This window comes from Festucalex cinctus, chromosome 8, assembly GCF_051991245.1.
Source record: "Festucalex cinctus isolate MCC-2025b chromosome 8, RoL_Fcin_1.0, whole genome shotgun sequence".
Classification (NCBI taxonomy): Eukaryota; Metazoa; Chordata; class Actinopteri; order Syngnathiformes; family Syngnathidae; genus Festucalex; species Festucalex cinctus.
In genome coordinates this window covers 28,363,174-28,385,108 of record NC_135418.1, presented here as the reverse complement: position 1 = coordinate 28,385,108, position 21,935 = coordinate 28,363,174, and the positions used below count along the sequence as shown (strand labels likewise).

Genomic DNA, 21,935 nt, shown 5'->3' with positions numbered 1-21,935 from the left:
GTCTTACTGGAGATTTCTGTAGGCTATGATACTCCTACCAGAGCAGATGCACATCCATACCAGACTCATTAACTTGCATAAACCTTGGTCCATTTATGGAACTGCAACACAAAAGTACTATTCACATGTAACTTATTTTTAATAAGTGCTAAAAATGAGTACATACTGTACATAAATTATCTATGCTTTTCTACCCATACAGTGGCTACTATGACTATGAAACAATTTTTACATGAAGAACACAGATGTTATTTTAGAGCAACCATCACCAATGTCGGTGTTTTGTACATACAAATACTGTACAAAAATATGGAGTGGAAATGGTGACGTTACTTTTACTTAACATTCAAGTTTCAAGCAAATCTCAAAGTCATTATTTGGGATGAGCAAATTGTCGGTCAAGTCAACACATTAGCCAACTTACACAATGGGTTGCACTAACAATTTCACAATCACGTTTTTTCTTAATTTTTTTTATTTATTTTTTCTTAGCTCTTTGACTGCCAGGCGTTATAAAAACAAAACAAAAAAATCCACAGTGCCAGCCGCTTTTGAGCATTTTAACTCATCTTTCAAGGCAAAAAGAATATTGTTTGCCTTTACTACATATACAATGTGGCTACGAAATGAAAGATCGCATTCCATTCATTGGAATTTTACTAATCATCATGAAACGTCTTTGGCAGTCAAAGAGTTAATTGTCACAAAACCAGCCTCTTCGTTTGTTTATTACATTACTTGTACTTTTATTGAATCATCAATGAATCGACAAACATAATTGACATGAAGCAGTTAGCTACTGTTTGACCAGCTACCAGTTAGCTTAGCTGTGAAGTTAGCGTTAAGACTTGTCAAGACTTGTCTCCCTTTAAAAAAAAAAAAAAAAAAAAAAAAAAAAAGACTTGTCCAGGCGTGTAGTGTTGAAGTCTACAGTCCTGTAAGTGAAGTCAAGCGAGTCTGAAAATGGGTGACCTCAATCTGACCCCCTGTTATTTCCAATATATTGCGCACACAGTACAGCATCTTCTATGAAAACACAATCATTGTGGGAATGCTGAAAGCATCCCACATATGTTATTCAGATTTTTATTCTCCTCATTTTTTTTTTTGTTGCCGAAAAACAACTCCCATATAATACACCCCATATAATAATACACCCATATAATTTACACCGTTTATATTTCAACTTGGTTAAAAAAAAATCATGCATTCCGGGGTATATATCGTCTGACTCCAAGTTACTTACAGTACTCGCAAAATTTGACGTCAAATATCAAATTTTCCCCATTCATTTTCAATGGGACTGACAGTGAACTTTTTCTATGTCCCACTTTCCACGCCCACTTCCATATATCCAAATGATCATCATTACCAGCTCTGTGATACTGCTCAGTTCTTTTTATTCATGTGTCTTTCAACTTCAATTAAAACTCTCTAAGTTTTATATAATTGATCTTTAAATTTACTTCATAAGCATTCAACTATTGGCATTCAGCTTTCAGCATTCCCACGCAATTTCTCCAGAAATTGCACTTAGTCTAGTTGTGGGAATGCTGAAAGCAGCCCACATGTTATTCAGATTTTTATTCTCCTCACTTTTTTTTGCCGAAAAACAACTTCTACGATTACTTCAGAAGCATTCAGCTTTCAGCATTCCCACGCAATTTCTCCAGAAATTGCACTTAGTCCAGTTGTGGGAATGCTTTCATCATATGTTATTGTGATTTTATTCTCCACACCTTTTTGCCGCCTAACAACTCCCACATAATACTTCCAATTTACACTGTTCAAATTTCAACTAGCTTCAAAAATTCACGCCTCCCGGGGTGTATATCGTCTGATTCCACATTACTTACAGTATTTGCACAATTTAACATTTAATATCAACTTTTCTCCTTTAATTTTCAATGGGACAGAGATTGAACTTTTTCGAAGTAGCGCTTTCCATGCCCACTTCCATACATATAACTTATCATCATTACCAGGTGTCTGATACTGCTCGGTGGCACAGTTGGTAAAGTGCATTGTCCACGTTATAATTTCATAATTTATCTCCCAATGTGCTTTCAGCATTCCCACGCAATTTCTCCTGAAATTGCACTTAGTCTAGTTATTAATAGTATTGTCATGCATGTTTGGAGGCTAAACAAAAGTATACAGTATTTACAGTGCATTGTGCAGCATCTCATAGCGAAATAATGAGCACGGTGAGATGACAACAAGCTCGCCGAGCAGGCAGGATGGCGACACGGCCTTCAAACACACGGATGCATTTGGAATTCTCTGTCTGCGTGCGTGTGCGTGTTCATGCGGCTGAGTGGGTTTTGATGCGCCGGCGTCCTTATGACAGCGTTGTAGGCAGTGGATGTGACAATCAGTTGTTAGTCATAATCCACCAGGAAGCTGCACCGACAAAAAAAAAAAAAAAAAGAAAAAAAATCACTCTCATAATAAATTGCGTCATTTCTTTATTGTTGCTATTACTAGAAAATTCAGACTTTGTAGATTTGATGCCAGAAAAGGCACAAGAAGTCTGCCATTTTGTTTTGAAGCGGCTGTTTTAAAGGTCATTTTTGCTATTTCCAATTGTACATCTTATAGATTTTCTCTGATTGTTTGTTACCAAATTTGAATAATGGCGGATATTGACATAGCCACGCCCATAGATCGACACACCTGGGAGCAACATGGTGGATACCATCTCAGTGTCCTCCAGCATGTTGATGATGCAACGCTGGAAGTCTTTGCAGCTGTTGGACTGCAAGTAACTAAAAAAGTAAAAAAAAAAAATAATAATAATAATAATGATGCATTGAGTTAGGTGTGTCATGCGATTAAAATTTGTAATCATAATTAATCGCATTACTTCAATAGTTAACTCACGATTAATCGCAAATTTTACATCTGTTCTAAATGTACAATGAAATATTTCTCTTAAGTTTTCATACTCGTGTTAACATTAAAGTGGAAAAAATGTTAACCTAATAGAAATATGGCTGCATCTTTTAGTCACTGATACAGTAATTTCATAATAATTCATAAAACTGAGTTAAAATTAAAAAGAAAAAAAGCGAGCGTGATATTGATTTGTGTTCATTTTTCTGCCACTAGATGGCATAAGTGCATTTGTAAGACATTGGTGACAGCTCAGTGCAATTTTTCTTTTATTAAGAGCTATCTGATCTTTAACATGAAGTAAAGTTGTGAAATTCTGCATATTTTTTAAAACTGTAAAATGCAACTTGACTCCATTTATCACAAATATATGCATTATTACATTTATTACTGCTAAATTTTTACGTGAATTTGTGTTGCGACTGAAAATTAAATGAAATGTATATTTATACATAACATCCTCGAGAATTACTCGTCCACAAACACATCGAGTGCCAAAAACTGACCTCATCCAGGAGAGGTGGTCTCGCCAGAACTCATAAATCACAAAAGAGGACTTTTCCGGAACCTTTGGAACGGACACGCTGAAGTCAAAAGAGAGAACATCAACAGTTACCCAACATCAAATGTTTGCGAATTATTAAGTTGGTCATTTGAGTGACACACATGTACACACACACAAGTCATTATCTTTCCTGCATCATATATTTGAGAATATGTTGAAGCCAGGATTAAAAATAATAATAACTAGACTAAGTGCAATTTCTGGAGAAATTGCGTGGGAATGCTGAAAGCTGAATGCTAAAATTTGAATGCATGTGGAATGCTTATGAAGCCAATTGAGAGATAAATTATGAAATTAAAACCTCCTGCTACCAGACACCTGGTAATGATGATAAGATATATGTATGGAAGTGGGCGTGTAAAGTGTACTTAGAAAACGTTCAATGTCTGTCCCATTGAAAATGAATGGGGAAAAGTTCATATTAAATGTTTGTGCAAATACTGTAAGTATGTGTGGAATCAGAAGATATATTCCCCGGGAGGTGTGAATTTTTGAAGCTAGTTGAAATTGTGGAGAATAAAAATCACAATAACATATTTGGGAATGTTTCAGCATTCCCAAAATGATAATAAAAGATACTGACTGCAGGTTGTCCGAGTGCGCCGACGTGGCGTCGACGTAGCTCTTGAGAACTTTGCGGAAGTCGTCCACATCCTTGTCGTTCACAGTCATTTTCCTCTGGACCAGCAGAATGTTCTGTTGCGGTTAGAACGAGGCCACACACCAAAACATTTCACGGCTCTTGCGGCCTTCAACGTCATCCTTCTTTTTGTCGTGCACTGGTGAGTCAGACTGACGCTTTTGCGTTCGGAACCTTTTTTTTTTTTTTTCAATTGCAGTCGGCACAGAAACATGTGAAAACATCCACTTGCGCATTCCTGTTGCAATTAGTTGAATATAGCCGTCGCCATGGTTACCGCTGACAATTAATTCACATATCGGCGTGACTTCTCTTGCAGCTGATGACAAGTCAGCTTGTCGGGCTTACTCACACAAAGAAGAAAGTCAAGTTATCTTTTATGAATGTCAACATTTTAGAAAGGAAGGAAGGAATCCCAGCAGCCAATATCTCTGTGCAGTGTCGCTATACTACCTGCACTACATTCATTTTATTAATTGCTTGTTTTGTAAAGTTCTCTGTGCTGAGCAAATTAAACCAACAAAAAGAAGGAGCTTTGTCAATAATCACAATTTAATTCTCCCACCAGATGTCACCATGATAGAGGATGATTAAATGAATTAAAAAAAAATGAATTTAAGAACATAGGGCATATGGCAGCACAACTCTGAAATAAAGAAATTAAATAATGAATGAATAAATAAATAAAGGAATAAATAAATAAATAAATAAATAAAATAATCACTTTCAGAATTTGTCACAATTCACCTTTTAATTACGAATTAACTAATTATTCATTGTAATTTTATAAATATTTATTAACCATTATTACTTATTATTGTAACAATTTAATTTAATTTGAATAATTTAATGAATTCATGACATTACAATTTAATTTGCAAATGAATTCAATTACACAGTTAAATGTTGTCACAATTATAAGTTAGGGGTGCACCGATCGATCGGCCGGCTGATTTATCGGTCCCGATTTCCTTAATTTTGGGAGATTGGTGTTCGGCCGATCCGTTAAAAAAAAAAAAAAAATGTAAAAAAAATGAACCCATCTTTTCCATTGTGGCGCGACTCTGAAGTACCCGGTTAAGGTGAAGGGTAATGGGATTTTTATTGGGATGTTGCATGCACGCACATACGCTCACACACCCCCACCCCCGCAAACACACGCACGCACACATGCACATTTAAAAAAAAAAAAAAAAAAAAAAAAAAAAACTCAATTCACCGTCTATATAAGCTGTCTGAGAAATGTGTGTGTTGCCGGATTATTACCCACTGTTCCTCTGTGCTTCTCCACAGCCCAAGCGGGGCTTGGCGTCTCGTGACTCTCGATGCATTCTCGTTGTTTTTCGTTTAATCAAGTTATGTGAATAGTTATTTGTGATCCAATTTGGGACTTATTTGGGATCCAACCCTTCAGCACACAACAACTTTCTCGTCTGTGTGAGACAGCCCTCAAACCAATCAATCGATCCATCTTATTGCCGCATCGATGACTTCCTACGTTAACTGTCGACTTACGGCTGTGGATGCGGTTGCGACCCCCTTCAGAGGCTCCAACTTTGGACTCTGACAACAGAGAATAACCATAAATAATAAAATACAAGAAAACATTTAGTCGTTCCAGTAAATGAGTGACAGCGATTAAAAAAAAAAAAAAAAAGAAGCAGATTCTTATCAGCTGCAACATCAGATTCAACAAGGCAAGTGTGTGTGCGAGCGCGAGTGTGTTTTGAAGTGTGTGCGCACATCTTATGAATCGCGATATTGCATTCTGGATCCCCCGCTGAGGGAATGAAACGGGCGTGAAATGGTGGCATGGACGGAGTCGCATTGGCAAGTGAGGCGAGCACAAGAAGATTGTCGGACGCAAGCGAGGGCGCAAAATGAAGCGTTCGTACCTGACGCTCCAGTTTATCGAGCAGCTGCTGGAGTCTGGCCACCTGAGAGTTCCACTCGGCATCCTCATCTGCACACACGCAAAACAACGTCAACAAATCTGATCGCAGCGGCTGCAAATTAGGGATGTGACAATCATGTGAAAGATCGAGATATTAAAACTGCCGCGATGCATCGTCGGCGTTAGGTCACGATGTTCAAAGAAGCACATCTGTTTAAAAAAAAAAAAAAAGTCAGGTTGATTTCAATTTGTGCTGTTCTAGCACCCCCTAGTGGCTATTTTTTTTCGTGCCATTTAATTTTCACAATGCATGTTCTGGCCCTTCTATGTTTAAAATACACGTTAATAGTCAGATGAAGGGGAACGTAATATGGCTTTTGAAACGAGTCAATATGTGGAAGAACTCAATATGTTAGTAAGTGCCTCAATATATATATATATATATATATATATATATATTATATTTCTATATTTTTTTACATATATCTTTTTTTTTCATGAAAAAAATCACAATATTGCGGGGTTTTTTTTGTTTTTAGTATGAGCTCATTTTTTCCACAATCCGGTGACTTTTTTTGTATCACCAACGTCTGCATAATATCATGATAATTATCGTTTCGTGACCTTCATATCGTGATAATATCGTATCGTGATGTTTGGATATCGTTACATCCCTAATACAAATCATTAGACATTCGTGACCAGGAATGATGTGATTTTTTTTTTTTTTTTTTTTGATTGAGTGGATTATTTGTGTATTTGTTTAAAAAAAAAAAAAAAAAGTTGTATGAACTTGAAATTTCAATGCAACAAAATTTTCACTTGTGCAATTCGACAAAATATTCTAAGTTTTGCTGTTGTGAAAATTGGCTGAATAAGAGTTTACAGGACTAATAATAAGTAAAACAGACTCAACAAAATATTTTGAGCAAACTTATTGTCTTGTGCTTAAGCCAAAAAATACAAATTGTGTTGTTGTTGTTTTTTTTACATTGTTGTTGTTTATTTCCAAGTTTGTTATTAATCACGATAAATGTGCATGACCTGTTTTGGAATCTTTTGCTATTTGAAGGATGAGTTTCATGTCGCGCTTACCCGTATTTTGGGAGCTCGCCGGGATGTTTTCCGGGAGTGCGTTCGGGACCGTGTGACCACAACTTCGGCCGCTCGTCTCCACCTTGCCTCTGTCACGAAAAGGAAAAAAAATAAATAAATAAATGCTTTGAATACGATCACATAAATTCTGTAGGAGGACTTAGTTAAAATATGACGTCTATAAAAGGCCCCAACAAAATGGCGAGAAATTCCCAAGTAAGTCAAAATGGAGGACGTCCTGTTTCTGTTGGTGAATTTCCGTTCATATTTGCGCTTGTTTGCAGAGAAGAAGAAGTGGCCGCTGCTCGGGCCCAAATAATAATAATAATAATAATAATAATAATAATAATAATAATAATAATGGGGCGGCACGGTAGTCGAGTGGTTAGCACGTCCGCTTCCCAGTTCTGAGGTCTCCGGTTCGAGTCCAGGCTCGGACCTTCCTGGGTGGAGTTTGCATGTTCTCCCCGTGCCCGCGTGGGTCTTCTCCGGGTACTCCGGTCTCCTCCCACATTCCAAAGACATGCATGGCAGGTTAATTGGGCGCTCCGAATTGTCCCTAGGTGTGCGTGTGAGTGTGGATGGTTGTTCGTCTCTGTGTGCCCTGCGATTGGTTGGCAACCAGTCCAGGGTGTCCCCCGCCTACTGCCCAGAGCCAGCTGAGATAGGCGCCAGCAGCCCCCGCGACCCTTGTGAGGAATAAGCGGTCAAGAAAATGGATGGATGGATGGATGGATGGATGGATAATAATAATGGTTGAAAGTGCGAGTGCTGGTACTGACAGAGTGGGGGCGCTCTCCTCATCCACGGCCTCCATGGCGCATTGCAACGACCTCTGCAGGGACAGCAGCTGAGCGGACGTCTCTCGCAGCAGGAAGCGGGTCACGAACTGACCCAGGACGCTTGAGTCCTGGTACTCCTGAAAATATTCGGACACACACGTCAGCCGCTCAAATCAGAATAGAAGTACTTTGTCGCAACTTATTTCGTAGATGTTTTGACGACAACTTTTTAGTTTTACTGCCTATATTTTGAAAATGGACTCTCTGCACCGTAACTATACGTTATTTGCAAATATTTTTGGACCGACAAATACGTTCATACGAGAGTTAGCCAGTCAAAAATATTTACTCCTCATTGTCAGTTCCACGCTTCCGTATTGTGCGACAATGCCATTTTGAAAATATGTCAAAAGATAATGATAACAATAACAACAATATCCTCATTGAATTGATTTCTACCATTCAGAGGGTTCGATGCATGTCGAATGAAATACGATGATATCCGCCACGCATATTAGCGAAGCGCAAAAAATCTGTCCTGCCTGCGCCTTGATCAAACCCACCAAAATCGCATTGCAGCACCTGCGCCGCCATTTAGACCTGGTTTCACTGGGTCTGAAATCTAGACTGCTTTCTGTCACCAAACTAGGAGTGTGGCGATATATCGATATCGTGATAAATCGTGATACTCTGTCTGCCGATGGATTATCGATACGCCTGCGCAAGTATCGCGATATTTGCAGTTAATATTCAGCCACTATAACGGCTCCATTGTTCATGACTTATCGAGCAATTACTTGGCGGGCCACTAAGGGGAGAACCTCGCAAGAGTGGCGGGGAAATGGACGGAAGTCTTCAGGCAAAGAAGACTCGAGCTTAGTTTTATTTTTTTTTATACATATATATGTTCATATTTATATTTTATATATTATATTTATTATTATTATTATCATAATTATTATTATTATTATTATTATTATTATTATTATTATTATTATTATTATTATATTATACTATGATTTTTTTTCATTATCTATTTATTATTTCTTTTTATTATTTATTGATTAATTATTTATTTTTATTATTTTTTTTATTATTTTTTATTTTATTTTATTTATTTATTCATTCATTATTATTATTTTTATTCTTATTATTATTATTTTTTTTATGATTAGTTTTATCGTAGATTATCGTGGATTTAAGACCTGAGCAATATATCGATAATCGCTGTATCGTCACATCGTGAGATAATCGTTATCGGGAGCCTTGTATCGCATATCGTATCGTATCGTGAGGTTCCCACCCCGACACCAAACAGTCTGTACTACTTTTTTTTTTTTTTACATAGGTCACACTTTTGTGTGAGTACTTTTACCACCAGTAAAAAAATAAATAAATAAATAAAAATTAAAAAAAATCATTGCCTTGGCGCACAAATGACTCATAAAGTGATCGGATCCAGACGGGCTTTTCACAGTGGTGGTAATTGGCGCTCCCGTCCCTCAGCACAAACGACCGTTACACCCTCGCTTGAAAGAATCCCGCTGACACGTTTGTGCAGCAGCGCGGCGGCGCCTTGTCACGGCAAACGCTCGACACGAACCCTCGGAGGATTTTCTCACCGCCGGCTTTTTCAAAACAAGGAGGAAGGTGAGCTCATTAAGGCGACTCGCGCAATTAACGCAGCGCGCGTTCTCGCTCGCTCGTCTCCCCTAACGAGCACGACTTGACTCGCGGTTCACGGCTCAAACTAGCCTGAGGTCAGCCTGCGGACGGGACGAAATCATATAAGTCAGCCTAATGGGCGGAATCGGCTCGATAATATTCATGTACAGTGACCAAATCAATACAAATAAATCCCGCTAAACTCAACTCTGAATGAAGTCTTACCTCTTTCGTTTTATACATGGCCTTTAAAATGGCCACGTTGAGCTTCTCCAGAGCTGAGAGGACGTTCAGGTACTCCCCGATGTGCTGAGAAAAATAATCTACGCACAGGAAACAAGTGTCACAACATGTTCTTGGCATCGGGACTCATCAGCAGGTGTGCCTAATGTTGTGGCCTGAGAGTCGGGTATTAATCCATTCAACTGTCCCTCATACCATCTGATTTATAACATATTGACAAGACCCACAGAATATTGTGTTGTGACAATTTAAGCAGCAAACCAACCAAAACAAGAGTAGAATCACTACTTTAAAACAGTTATGCCAAAGTTTGGTTTCTGACCAAACAGCAGTGACAACAGATAGTGACTTTGACTCTCATATTTTTACTTTTGTGACACTTTGTATCATTACAGCAATTTAAAAACTACAAAATTCACAGACATGCTTGGGCAAGAACCTCTTCCATGTCTAACCATTGAAAAACATACTTGACGAATATGTACGTCTTTGGCAATGAACGCGTGTATTACAGTTTGACAAAAAACAAACCAAAAAAAAACAAAAAACAATAACAACTGCAGTGTTTGAGTTCATGCAGTCATGACATCAACATCTTGCCAGTTCGAACACAAATTACAATTGTGTTGACGGGAAAACAGAATCGCCGTCTTCCAGTGGTTTTACTCTGGGTGCAGCCAATACTTTACAAGCCTCCGTCCTACTTTATCAGGCTTTATCCAGGCCAACCCACATACACGCACGCGGACCCACACGCACGCAGGATATTGCTAACAAATAGGCCAAATAGATGTGCGGCGGCAAACGAAGCGAGACGGACGAGCGTCACAAAAAACAGCACCAACCTGATAGCTTGTCGGTGTCCAGATTGCTGCACAGGTCAGAGCAGGGAAGCAGATCAGTTACAAACAAAATCAAAAGCATCAAGCTTTCCAGTATATATATATATATATATATATATATATATATATATATATATATAAATAATTAGGGATGTAACAATAAGGGCAATATCGTGATATCGTGATATTAAAACTGCCACAATATCATCGTTGTCATGTTCACAATATTTAAAAGGAACACATTTGTTCATGTTGATTTCCATTTATGCAGTTCGAGGACCCTCTAGTGGCTATTTTATTAGTGCAATTTAATTTTCATAAGCGATGTTTTGGCCTTCTATGTTTAAAATCTATGCGAATTGTCAGATGAAGGGGAACCGAATTTGCTTGTGAAGCGATCAATGTGCGCTTGCATTGGCAAGTGAGCGCCTCAATATTGATATGAGAGATTGTAGGTGGTTTTTATGCGTTGCTGTTATATTGTGATTTTTTTAAATATTGCCAACCCCCCCACAATATCGTGATATTATCGTATCGTGATATTTGTATACCATTGCATCCCTAATATATATATATATATATATATATATATATATATATATATATATATATATATATATATATATATATATATATATATATATATATATATATATATCTCCTTTGAATCATATCACACCCTATGTATAGAGTTCCGTATCAAATTGTCTTTTATACGAGATGCACACCAGCTATAAAACGCTATAAATCATTTTAATGGTACTTATTTGTTGTTTCTTGGAATGAAATGAACACGAATAATTTGGATATTGGAGAGCTTTTATACGTTACGTAATAAATCATAATAAAAGCATGACAAAATCTACGACCGTACCGTACCGAACCGAATGAAACCGTAAATCCCACCGAATCGCATCCTTCCACTTGAACGCGTACCGTCCTTGAATCGTATCGCGCGATTCGAGAGGTTTGCGTCAAAAGTACTCGTCGTGGTTTTGAACATTTTGTTCGGTTGAACGCTTGTTACTAGGGGTGTGAATTGCCTCGCACCTGACGATTCGATTCGTATCACGATTCACAGGTCACGATTCGATTCGATACCGATTAATCCCGATACGAATTTATAAGTCGATTGTTGAGATTTTTTTCCATTCAAATTTAGAAAATACTAATCAGTAAGCTTGTAGAGTGTAAGATTTATATGAAAATGTATTATTTATTTATCTGAAATTTCAGTCTTATAGAGGTTGTAATCTGTTTCATGTTTAAACAGCATTAAAATAAAATATTAAGGCTTAATGTTCCGTTCATATAACATTCGTCCATGCTTAAGGTGTGAATCCTAAAAAAAAAAAAAAAAAAAAAAAAAAAAAAAAAAAAAAAAAAAAATCGATTTTGCCTATTATTGAATCGATTCGAGAATCGCGCGATGTAGTATCGCGATATATCGCCGAATCGATTTTTTTTTTAACACCCCTACTTGTTACCATGCGTCAAATTTGAACTCACTTGTTCTGCCGCCCGTCGATGGAGTAGAAAAGCTCCTGCAACTGCTCCGTTGTCAGAACGCCGTCAGCAAAGTAAGCGTTGAACTCTTCAAACGACAGCTTGCCGTCGTCTAGACCGGCAAAGGGAAAAAAAAAAAAAAAAAAGAACACAGGAAGACAGCTCCTGTCACATTTATAGAAATCGCCGTCACAGCAGTCACTACTTTTTGAATCGATGCCCACTTGCAGCCGGCTGAAGAATTGCTGATCCTCGCGTGGAAACCAGTAAAGAAGCCTGCATTATCGTTTGACAATGACACAACGCCGAATCGTCGCTTTTCCTGTCCACCATCAGCCCCTGTGAGTCCGATAATTTGGCCATTTGATTGACAGGCCGGTGTCGATTCGCCCGCTGTTAGCAAATTCTGGACCGGAAATCTCCCCCAATTACCCGCTCGCAAGGATCCAGCTTGCTGCGACAGAAAATGAGCCCAAATGCTGCAGCAGTCAACGGATAAATAGCCGGGTTGTCATCTGCAAAGACGCCGTCCTTGCCCACCAACAATCTGTCACGGATGAGACGCGACGAGTTGTCATTTTTAAAAGCAGATTGAGGGCGCTGGCTGGTCGTTTACTTTTGATAAAGTGATGTGATCAGAACGAAATGAGCGCGAGCGCATCTTTGCTTGTTTTCATTTTGCTTGGCGGCACTTCTCCTTCCCGACCCCGACGAGACGTCAGCCCCACTAACGATCCTGTCAAGGATTTGCACTCGGCTGATTCGGCGAAGGGCTCAAGGGCGCCATCTGTTCGGCTCAAGACGCACTGACAACGCTTGTAATTACCTCGGCCCCCGCAGGCGATGGCCCCGGCGTGCCGCTTTGGCCATTTTAGTTCCTCTAAATCAGGCCGTCGTTACGTATCTTTTAGTGCCTCCTCGGCCTCATCCAACTCCTTCTTAACACATTCACTCGCAAAAAAACTTTCACTGAAGGAATCCCCTTCACTCTCGGCTGTTTTACTGGATTTGGACTGATTTTGCAAGGCCCACATACGATTGTGTTCTATTGCTATAAAAACATGGAACCTACCAAAAGAAAGATTAGCGTCTCTTCTTTCATCAGGAAAAAACATGTATTTCTATCTGTCTCTGTTTTGCAGCAATTAGCATTAGAATACAGCCAAGTTTCATCATTATTCACACTTTTTTTTTTTTTTTAAACTGTGGGGAAAAGAGCCTTTTTCTACATGGCCCTGGCTGAGCTCTTATACTCTGCTGCCACCTGCTGGCCGTTTTTGTAATAACTACCATCGCTTCAGTCATTCTCGTCCGTTGTGAGGCTGCATCAAAGCCTTCTGTATGCTCTAGCATGAAAAAAAAAAAACACACAACACAAAAAAACGTATACATTCATTAATAATTCATTTATATTATTTTATTTTATTATTATATATTAATCTATATTATATATATATATATATATATATATATAATTTATTATATTAAAAAATTATATATATATATATATATATATATATATATATATATATATATATATAATTTATTATATTAAAAAATTATATATATATATGTATATATATAGTCAAGTCTGCATCCTAACTACCTGATTTATACCTATGTCTTGAATAAAAAATAAAAATAAAAAAAAAAAGACATTTGATTTTTTTTTTTAATAAGGAAGGTTTCGGTGAATGCGCGTCGGTAAAGAACCACTGCAGCCGATGCAACATTGGAATTAATGGCAGGTGTTTGTGCAGCAAAGGGCGCTCTTAATCCCACCGGGATCTTCTGACGGACGCGGCCAGATGGTATCAAAAGACGGCAAAGCAAGCGGAGGCGAAATTCAGATGAATTCACCAGGCGGCGGGATTAGCGCGTTCGTTCGCTAGCTAGCTAGCTAGCTGGCGGCTGACGCAACGCGACGTCGACGCTTCGTCAACACGTGCATTTTGTTTGCGGGATTTTCAGAGGCTTTTTCTTTGCTCGAGGGACGGCGAGATGCTAAATCGGATGCCATGTTTATCCATTTCATTTCACAGCTCGTTACGGCTTTCATTTCGGCCAGACAAATGGCCCGATGCTCACTCAGAAGGCTGAGAGAGAATTTGGCGCCGACCATCCCAGCGGTAATCAAAAAAGAAAAAAGAAAAAAAAAACACCGTCAACAGCAAATACCCAAAAAAGGGGAACTTTCTCTTTGCTATTGGCCGCAATCTATTCCAAGTCTGAAAATGAATCATGCATGAGAAAAGCGCCTGACTGGATGAAAACGGCGCCATAACTCTTCTTCTTCTTCTTCTTCTTCTCCATTACGCTAAAAGGAAAAAGTTCACATCATTTGTGAGGGATCAATACAAACAAGAGCCGTGATTGAACCTTTTGAAATTGGATACAAAGTTGGCCACGCTTTGTTTTAAAAGCTTATTGCCACTGCAGATTGATCAAAGTGGTTTGTAAATTTCCCCTTATTATTTTCCTCTTTATTTTATAATTCATACGCAGCAGCCGATAAACCCGACGGGCGAGAAAATAATTGAAAAGATGGGGAATGAATGTACCAGTTTTGGACACGAAAGTGAGCAAAACAGCTTTTATGACAAGACACGTGAAAAAAAAAAAAAGTCTTCACAGGAAGTCGGCCATTTTGGATTGAAACCGCCATTTTGGGGCTCATACTTTGTAAATTGTGTGAATTGAATTGCAATTTTTTTTTTCTGTTCCCATGTGTGTTTTTGTTGTTTAGATTAGATTATATTTGGTTTAAAAAAATAAAAAATAAAAATACAAAAATACAAAAAAATAAAAAATAAAAAAACAATTAGATTTGGTTTAATTTCATGTGTCTTGTTGTCCTGTGTCAGTTTTTTTTTTCTTTTTTTTTTAATGTCTTGTCTTTCTCGTTTTAGTTTCCACCTGTTCTCGTCAACCAATTAGCTCCCTCGAGCCACGTGTCCAATCCAGGTGTGCCTCGTTATCTCATCAGTTTTCTTGTATTTAAAGGTCCCTGCTTTCGCTCAGTCAATTTCAGTTTGTTGTCATCATGTGTTGTGTTGTGCTTCCGTTTGTTTCAACCTTGCTTTTTTTTTTTTTGTTTGGTGTTAGTTTAGTATTTAAATAATTCTTGACACTTTGTTTGTCTTTTTCTTGTTTTGGGAAATTATTTGAGAGCATGCCTGCTTTCTTCCTGCATTTGTGTCCGTCTTTTAACACAACTTTTTCAGTATTATATTTATTCGTATTGAGCCAAATGTGTCACAAAAACTGTCTGTACATCTATGAAAGACGGACCGGCATGTCCCATCCCCCACCCCCCAGAGCCGATGCCGATAATTAACTCATTCACTCGCAGCCATTTTCACTGAGGCAACCTCGTTCACTCCCAGCTTCTTTTTTTTTTTTACGGGATTTTGACTGATTTTGCAAGGCCCCCCAAAATATTGTTTTCTTTTGCTGTAAAAACATGGAACCTACCAAAAGAAAGATTAGAGTCTCTTCTTTCATCGGGAAAAAAAAAAAAAAAAAAAAGTATTTTTCTATCTGTTTCAGTTTTGCAGCAATTAGCATTAGACTATAGCGAAGTTTCAACATTATTCACATTCCTGGTGAAAACAGCTTGTTGCAACATGGCCCTGGTGGATCTCTCGGCCGTTTTTGTAATTACTACTAGGGATGGGCGAGTACCGATACCATGTATCGGTATCGGGCCGATACCAGCCTTTTTTCCAAGTACTCGAGTACTCGTGACGCAGACGAGTACAAGCGAGCGATGGCAGAGGGGGAAGACGTTAAGTGAGTCCTCCTTGCCTGTAAGTGGCGCTATAGCTTGCAGCAGTTTTTCACCAAAACTTCACCGGTTTGGAAATACTTAAAAATTGTGAATCTTAAACTAAAAGAGCATTTTTTGAGCGTTAAGACTATTGAAGAGTGACTGTGCTGTTTTTTGTTGTTGTCAAAATTAAAGGAAATATATTTGTTTAAAAATATCTTTTAGTGATTTTTTTTTTTATTTGTCAAAATGTACTACTGGTATCGGCAGTTGGTATCGGTATCGGTGAGTACTGAGGGTCTGAGTATCGGTATCGGTCTGGAAAAAAAGTGGTATCGAACATCCCTAATTAGTACCATTGCATCACCCCCATTCTCTGCAGTTGAGAGGCTGCATCAAAGCCATCTGTATGATCTAGCATAAAAAATAAATAAATAAAACGTATAACTGTGTCTTTGGGACACCTTCTTTTTTTTTCTTTTTTTTTTCTTTGGGACACTTAAAACATTTAAAATAGAACGTATTTATACGTTTTTGGGCGCGAATGAGTAAATAGCTAAGGAGGCCACGACAGGTGAATAACATCTGCTAAGCGCTTTTGACAGTCAGTGGCATAGATACAGTACATGAATAAAAATTGCTGTTATGGTTCTGATACGCCTCCCCCCCCCCCCATATACCATAATCAATCAGGGGGTGTCGTGACAGTCCACCCAGCCGACTTGATTATAATAAAAACATCTTCACAAATGCACAATCGACCAGAAACTCTCCCGATAGCAACGATCCATTTGAGTCGTGGCAGTAATTGCGTTTTTTTTGTGTGTTTTTTGGAAGCATAGCGATGACATGGCCTGTAAAATGTAACAATGTCCCCCGTCGACGCCCGCTGCGTCTTGATTTGTTTTGGCACCTTATTTCAGCCAGACAGAAAATAAATAGAGCGAGGGAGCGAGCGCAGCCGGCGCGAGAGGAAAAGCGGCTCGTTTCCGGTTATTACATTCCACGCAGGAGGATTATTTTCAACACGACGTTATGGATGAGGGTGACGCTAAACTGGGTTGTTAGCAGCTTGTGGATATTATTCATATCATTTAAATATGCATGCACAATCTCATGTAATTATTCACTCTCTAGGATCCAGCAGCAGTTTTTTGGGGTTTTTTTTGTTTTTTTTTTGGTCCGCTACTGTATTTTATATAAAAAACAGAGCAATAACTCAAATGCAAAAATTACAATCCTCGCAGTGCTGTTCAAATAAATAATTCTCTTTCCAGTAAAAAAAAAAAAAAAAAAAAATATATATATATATATATATATATATATATATATATATATATATATATATATATATATATATATGTATGTATATGAGGGCTGCACGATATTTGAAAAACATGCGATATGCGATACACTTGCTGAACATAGCGATATCGATATTATTGCGATATTTAACATGTACCTAAAGAAATTTCATTTATATTACCTAATGAAAGAAAAACATTTTTCACGTGGCAAAATAAGCAACCTTAATGTAATCTGAGTTAATTAATTGTAATTATGCCTTGATAATTTTCAACTATTGAATGGCGATGCACATTTTAGTTCACATCCAACTGGTCAAATTCATATAAAAAGCATAAAATTGCATATAAAACTTATTGCATGCATTTGCGATATGCATATTGCAAGGGCCAATATCGCGATATCGATATTTTTTCGGTATATTGTGCAGCCCTAATACATGTATATATATATATATATATATATATATATACATACATACATACATATATATTAGGGATGTAACAACAATAAGGGCAATATCGTTATATCGTGATATTAAAACTGCCACAATATCATCGTCATCATGTTCCCGATATATAAAAGGAACACATCTGTAAAAAAAAAAAAAAAAAAAAAAAAGTCAGGTTGATTTGCATTTGTGCAGTTCTAGCACCCTCTAGTGGCTAAGTTCATTCGTGCAATTTAATTTTCATTATGGATGTTTTGGCCTTCTCTGTTTCAAATCTATGCTAATTGCCAGATGAAGGTGATGTTTGGGTATCGTTCCATCCCGATTGTTACGACACCCAAGTCTGCTCGCTGGTCACGACATGGAAAGACAAATATAGTTTGATATTTCCACAATTTTCGAAGCCTCGTTTTTTACCACATAAATGCCAATTAAAACAAATATAGCTCATTAAAATTTGGCAGCGTCGTTTCCAAGACACTTTACAGGGACTTTAAAAGGTGAATTACAACCTGCAACTGTGAAAGTGGGTATTAAAACTCACAGGACAGAGCACCAAAAGACGCTCAATTTATTCTTCACCCTAAGTAGTTTGAAATCATATTAATAAAGCAAAAAAAAAAAAAAAAAATGTGTGGAAAGGACAGGACAAAACTCAACAAATGTTCACTCACCGTTTTTGTCCGCCCGACGGAAAATCTAAAAGCGAGACAGAAGACAGAATTCATCGAAAACTTAACATCACCAAACCATTCAATTGATGCATATTATTGTAAAAAAAAAAAAAAAAAAAAAAATTCTGAACTATGGCTGCATGACGATTAATAAATGACAAATGCATGCATGTGTCGGTTGATGAAAGGTTACTTTTCTCCAGAGAAAGGCAAGAAAAAGAGAGAAAATAACTTCCTGAGCAAGGTCTGATCAGCTTCGGGCCTTTTTTGAAAGGAAAACAATCTTTGACCTCGCCGTGCAGCAATGACTCATATGAAAAGAAATATTGTCGCTTTCAGTGACTCCGACTCGCCGACGTGTACTTGCACCAAATCACATTTTGCATGCTTTTAGAAGTCGCACGCACGGCACGTATTGAAAATGAACGGCATAGCAACATGATACCGCGTGAGACGACGTCAGAATAATCTGATTGGTTGCTAACATTGCATTTGAGGCTGCTGGGAAATGTGAAAAAAAAAAAAAAACCACTTGGAGGTTGCTAGATTCTACTTCAATTTAAAAAAAATCAACCACAGAAAAAAAAAAAAAAAAATTGCCACCATTTTAAACCTTAAACCGGTATGATATCGGTATCGGCCGATACTGCAAACCGATACTGCAAAGCTGGGTATCGGAATCGGTATCGGGGGCCAAAAAAACGGTATTGGAACAACACTATCTGATACTGTCGGTTTTCGCCTCTTTGGGAGATGTCGGGGCCGTCGGGTAATTAACAACCGCAGGATGTTGCTTTCGTTTTCTGTTCCAACAATGTCAAGGTTGAACATTTTTTCCGCTTATCGTCGTCGTCTTTGTCGACCAGTTTCGCTCACAAGCCAGGTGACATCAAATGAAAACTCTCTTTTTTTTTTTTTTTTTTTTTTTTTTTTTTTTTTTACGACTGATAATCCACTTTTTTTTCTCTCCTTTTCAACTGATGCAGGAAGAAGAGAAAGCACATTCAGATGTGTGGGCTCATGGCCGCCCGTGTCGGAGGATTATAATGCAGCTTTTTTTTACAGCGGGATGCGAAAAGGTCAGCGCTGCATCCCAGAGTTGCCGCGTGGCCCCCCTCGCGTCGCGGCGGCAGATGTCAAGCCAGCGGGCGCGGAAGTCGGCTTCTTGGTTTTTTTTTTTTTTTTTTTTTTTTGTCAGTTCCTGATAGCATGGATGTGTCTGACACGTTTAAAAACATTTATACGGAACGGCTTTTGTACGTTCAGTTGCTATGGACACCACACGCCTTGACTAAAAAAAAACAAACAAAAAAACCTCGCTTCTCTCTTCATGAATTCACCGACAGCATTTGAGATGCAACAAGATGGCAACAAAAGACTGTCTAAGATGAAGCAATTGTCATGTATGATGACAAATACATTTCAACTGTATCGTTTGTCAGTCAAAATTAATCATTATTTATTATTCAGTTTGACCTAAGGTATCCCAAACTGTAGCTGTTTCACACAAGGTTAACTCATTTACTGCCAGCCCAGTCCAAAGGAAATCTTTGACGTCTATATACGTCAATGGCACGCAATGTGTGAAAGAATTATTGAACAAGGACGTTTTGTTATTGTTATATAATTAAAGGAATACTTCACTTATTTAGCCCATTATAGCAATAAAAAGCTAATATTTTGTTGATAATTAATTTGATACTTTCATTATTTTGCACGTACAATTAGTACCTTTAAATTTTTTTTTTTTTTTTTTTTTTTTTTTTAATTTAAAAAGACATTTTGCAACTTGCTGTCGACTGAAAATGACATCACAAGGTGCTCAGGTAACCAATCACAGCTCACCTGTTTTCGAGGTTTGGTCATGTGACATTCACAAGCTGAGCTGTGATTGGTTACCCGAGCACCTTGTGATGTCATTTTCAGTCGACAGCAAGTTGCAAAAGGTGTTTTTAAAAATACGAATTGTATGAAAAATAATGAATATATCAAATTTATTATAGGCAAAATATTCATGTTTGACTGCCAAAAATGGCTAAATAAGTAAAGTATCCCTTTAATTATATAACAATAACAAAGCATCCTCGTTCATTAATTCTTTAACACATTGCGTGCCATAGACGTGTATAGACGTCAAAGATTTCCTTTGGACTGGGCTGGCAGTAAATGAGTTAACTTTGTGTAAAACAGCTACAGTTTGGGATACCTTAGATTAAACTGAACAATAAATAATGATCAATTTTGACTGACAAAAGATACAGTCGAGATGAATTTTTCATCATACGTGACAATTGCTTCATCTTCTTTTGCCTGATGATGACATCACCTGTGCCGAGGAAGTAGGTAACGACCAATCGTGGCTCAGTTTGCTGACCAACCGACAGAAAACAGGCGAGCCATGATTGGCCGTGACCTACTTCTTCCGCACAGGTGATGTCATCATCAGTCGACAGCAAGTAGCAAAAAATAAATTTGAAAAGTATTCATTATACATGAAAAATAATATGAACATTTCACTGCTGAGAAATGTTTAATAGTCAAGTATCTCTTTAAAGAGTGAAATGAATTGAATTGAACTGAATCACTTTGAAATATTTTTGACAGCAATGTACTACTTTCCTATTTCAGAAGTGCTTCAGCGCCATCTTGTGGCATTTTAGTGCGTTAGCGACACTTTAAAAAAACAAACAAACATGAAAATACGAGTACTGCATTCAGTGAATTTGTGAATAGGACATAATGAGCAGCTACATTCACACAATTTTATTTGTTGGCGTATTTTCTACAAGAGAGGGACAAAATCTGATGCAAACAATGCCGCTCTCTTCTACACAGATACAAGCGGAAAGAGCACACGATCGAAAACGGATCGATAACTCTTGACTGTCAGTCACTCACAAATTCACAACACAAATTCACCGCACATCACGTAACACAAATTGCCCTCCACCATTTCCTGCACATCACAAAAGCAAAATCTACCACAGCAACACGCAAACACAAACATCAGCGATCATCTTGTCTTCAAACGACCATAAAAAAAAAAAAAAAAAGAAGTCACAATTTGTGACGGATGCAGCACTCACATCATGAAGGATGCTGCTGTGCTGCTGCTGATTCTGCTGCTGTTCCAGAACCCGAACATGTTTGCGCTTGGCCGACTGCAGACACATGGTGATCATCTCCGTGCAGGCCAACATGTTGTTTTTTTCTCTCTATAAAGGAAAGAATCTCCACGGGTGGTTGCGGATGCGGGCGACGAGCCGGCTGCCGGTTTTGTGTGCAGGTGCGCCGGCGAGATGCAACTTTTAAAGGCAAGCGGCCCCTGCTGGACGCGCTGCGATTGGCTGGTTTGAGTTGGGAGGAAACGCTCATTTGTGTTTAGCATTTTAAATACATGTACTTGATATTATATAAAAATTAGTAGTAGAGACTATAATTGTAATAACATATGGTAAATTTTAATGTAAAAATGGTAAATGAGAATTAAAAGCTGTGAGTCGCGATGGATTCAATGACAATACGTAAAAAGGGCAATCGCGGTGAGCCAACTGGCCTCGCTATGCAAACAACCAAAACATTACTTGACAAAATGACTGTTAACCAGAT

General features: G+C 38.0%; 1 protein-coding gene across 2 annotated transcripts; it reads right to left on the bottom strand.

The window, feature by feature from the left end:
- Nucleotides 1-310: 310 nt before the first annotated feature.
- LOC144024421 (N-terminal EF-hand calcium-binding protein 1-like) lies at nt 311-21,626 on the bottom strand. 2 transcript variants are annotated; one of them, XM_077530676.1, is made up of 13 exons: nt 21,413-21,626; nt 18,327-18,351; nt 12,131-12,239; nt 10,625-10,650; nt 9,762-9,859; nt 7,872-8,008; nt 7,090-7,178; nt 5,996-6,063; nt 5,616-5,663; nt 4,044-4,156; nt 3,402-3,479; nt 2,677-2,768; nt 311-2,403 (listed from the first exon to the last, which is right to left on the bottom strand). In XM_077530676.1, exons 1-13 carry the CDS (start codon nt 21,524-21,526, stop codon nt 2,375-2,377), a joined length of 1,026 nt encoding a protein of 341 aa, XP_077386802.1. In that variant the 5' UTR covers nt 21,527-21,626; the 3' UTR covers nt 311-2,374. The 2 variants fall into 2 exon arrangements, with proteins under 2 accessions (XP_077386802.1, XP_077386803.1); XM_077530677.1 differs by lacking the exons at nt 18,327-18,351; nt 21,413-21,626 and adding an exon at nt 12,352-13,180.
- Nucleotides 21,627-21,935: the final 309 nt, after the last annotated feature.

Bases quoted from the DNA above. Each gene is read 5' to 3' on its own strand.
- LOC144024421 (XM_077530676.1), bottom strand. From the start codon at position 21,526: ATGTTGGCCTGCACGGAGATGATCACCATGTGTCTGCAGTCGGCCAAG. The intron at 18,352-21,412 runs GTGAGTGCTGCA...TCTCGCTTTTAG, and splicing joins ACAGCAGCATCCTTCATGAT to ATTTTCCGTCGGGCGGACAA. The intron at 4,157-5,615 runs GTAAGTCGACAG...TAACCGCAACAG, and splicing joins TCGCAACCGCATCCACAGCC to AACATTCTGCTGGTCCAGAG.